Below are 2,251 nucleotides of genomic sequence, written 5' to 3'. Positions count from 1 at the left end.
CAATCAACGATAAAAGAACCATCTAGTCATGTATTTTTATATTTATTTTTTTCTTATTTTTTTACTTGCAAAAAAAAAGTGACAACTCTATCCTACTTACCCAAAAAGAGAAGTGACTTAAAAATCACTCTAGAAATCTCTCTTTTTTTAGAGTCACTTTCGAGGTCTCTCACAAAATGGTGGAATATATGGTGGTAAGTTGGATTTGTATTGGAAAAGGAGGAAAACAATCCACATGCAATTTGCAACTACAACACAAATTTCAGGAGATCCAGTACTAGTCTTTTATGAGTAACACAAAAAGAGTCCGCTACAAGGTCCTCACCATCTCCTGCAACCTCAATTTTTATGCAAATACACTTGAAATGGAAAACAAACCCACTCGTAATTGAAACACATACGAGTGATTGAGACAAATAAACATTGAAACAAAGTTACAGTTACCACCAGTTATTTACCGTAAAGAAAAGAAGATAATTATTGAAGTTTTTGAGATCTTCGCCCACTGGTGGCTACTGGCTAGAAATTATTCGACTGCAAAGGTTTTCACTTTTCAGATCCCATTTTAGAGACGACGATGGGTTTTTAGGTAGTCAAGGAAGCTATCCAAGTACTTATCCTGACTCTTCTTGTCTCCAAACAGTCCCTTCATCTCCTTAGCCTTGTCCCTATACATCTTCCCCTCTTCCTCTACTATCACCAGCCTTAGCGACTTTGCCACCGAGTCCCTAGTAAATGAACCATCCTGCTCGTTCCTCGGTATCAAATACCCAATGTGTTTCTCTTCCAAAAGCTTAGCATTAATTCCTTGGTCTGCATAAAAGGTTAAGATTATGAGAGGTCTCTCAAACTGAAGTGCCTCCACCACGGAGCTCCAACCGGAGTGAGTCAAGAAGCCACCCACAGAGTCATGAGCTAAGATCTTGAGCTGAGGTGCCCAACTCGTACAAATCACCCCTTGTCCTTTGGTTCGCTCCTCGAACCCCTCTGGCAACTCAATCAACCCAGTATCAACTGTCCCACATCGAGTTCTTAGTACCCAAAAAAAGGGTACCTTGGACTGTTCCAACCCAAGAGCTATCTCGGTGAGTTCCTCTTGAGTAGGCTTTGCCTCGCTCCCAAATGCTACGTACACTACCGAACTTTTGGCTTGCTTGTCCAACCACTCTTTCATCCACAGCCAAGTTTCGGTTTCGTTGTCCCCGCTGTCGTGCACTGTAGTGGGAAGTTGACCAACCGGAATAACCGGTTTCCGATGAAGATCCTCCAGCAGTTGTAGCCACTCTGGCTCGAGCTCCATGCAGCTTCTCACAACCATTATGTCACAGCCGTCCATCACTTCCACGAAACGATAAAAATCTGTCACGTTTGACTCCTCGCTGGTTATGCCGCCATTAAATATTTTCATAACCTCAAAGAACCGAAATGCCACCGTGGTTGGGAATGGGACCCACTTGGGTGGCGAAGCATAGTCCTCGGGGTTCTTGCGCTCACTAAAATAGGCTTTTGGCCCAATGTAGCTTAGCGTGGCGGCAATGAATATGCTGAAGAAAGCGTTTGGGATGCCTAGTTTGCGGGCAATACCTGGCAACCAGTAAGGAACAAAGTCGTAAAGAACCCAGTCTGGCTTTGAGTCTTGTAAGAACTGAGTCATGGAGTCTTGGAGAGCATCGTAGGCCTTCTTGAGGTACGGAACCTTGTCTAACGGGACATCACTGGTGGCTTCAGCATTGTCTGGGAGGTTGTCCACGTGAGGTAATGGAAGCATAACCAAATCTATGAGGGGAGCCAAATTGTGAGGGAGTTTTGGGAGGCGATCAATGTTTCGCGGGGTGGATATGAAGGAAATGCGATGACCCTTTTGAGCAATGAGCTTGGCGAGCTCTAGGTAGGGGATCATGTGGCCAAAGGCTAGCCATGGGAAAAGGGCTATGTGAAGCTTCTTGTCGTTGGGCATGGAAACGCAAGGCACTGAAATGGAATCCATGGTTGGATATTTGACAAGAAATCTGAATGAAGATCGTTCTACTTTTATAATTGCTCCCTTGTTTGCACTTTATATGATTATTTGAACGGTGATTGAAGGTGGTGGGGTTGAGATTCTTTAATACTGGTCAGGAACTGTCTCACAATTATTGAAAAGTTTGAACACAATTTTAAAAAATTTCTTGCTACAACAGTATCGTGGCATATGATTAAACGTGGCAAAATAGGCGTTTCGGGTTAATCAGGTTTGCGAATCAAATGAGTT

At 43.5% G+C, this 2,251-nt stretch overlaps 1 protein-coding gene across 1 annotated transcript; it reads right to left on the bottom strand.

The window, feature by feature from the left end:
- Positions 1-260: 260 nt before the first annotated feature.
- On the bottom strand, positions 261-2,038 carry LOC142623585 (UDP-glycosyltransferase 91A1-like). Its single transcript, XM_075797024.1, has one exon. It carries the CDS (start codon positions 1,985-1,987, stop codon positions 566-568), a length of 1,422 nt encoding a protein of 473 aa, XP_075653139.1. The 5' UTR covers positions 1,988-2,038; the 3' UTR covers positions 261-565.
- Positions 2,039-2,251: the final 213 nt, after the last annotated feature.

This window comes from Castanea sativa, chromosome 2 (assembly GCF_040712315.1).
Source record: "Castanea sativa cultivar Marrone di Chiusa Pesio chromosome 2, ASM4071231v1".
Classification (NCBI taxonomy): Eukaryota; Viridiplantae; Streptophyta; class Magnoliopsida; order Fagales; family Fagaceae; genus Castanea; species Castanea sativa.
This window is presented reverse-complemented; position numbering and strand designations above follow the sequence as displayed.

What these genes read in the sequence shown, in the direction of transcription:
- LOC142623585 (XM_075797024.1), bottom strand. Translation starts at nt 1,987, where the DNA reads ATGGATTCCATTTCAGTGCCTTGCGTTTCCATGCCCAACGACAAGAAG.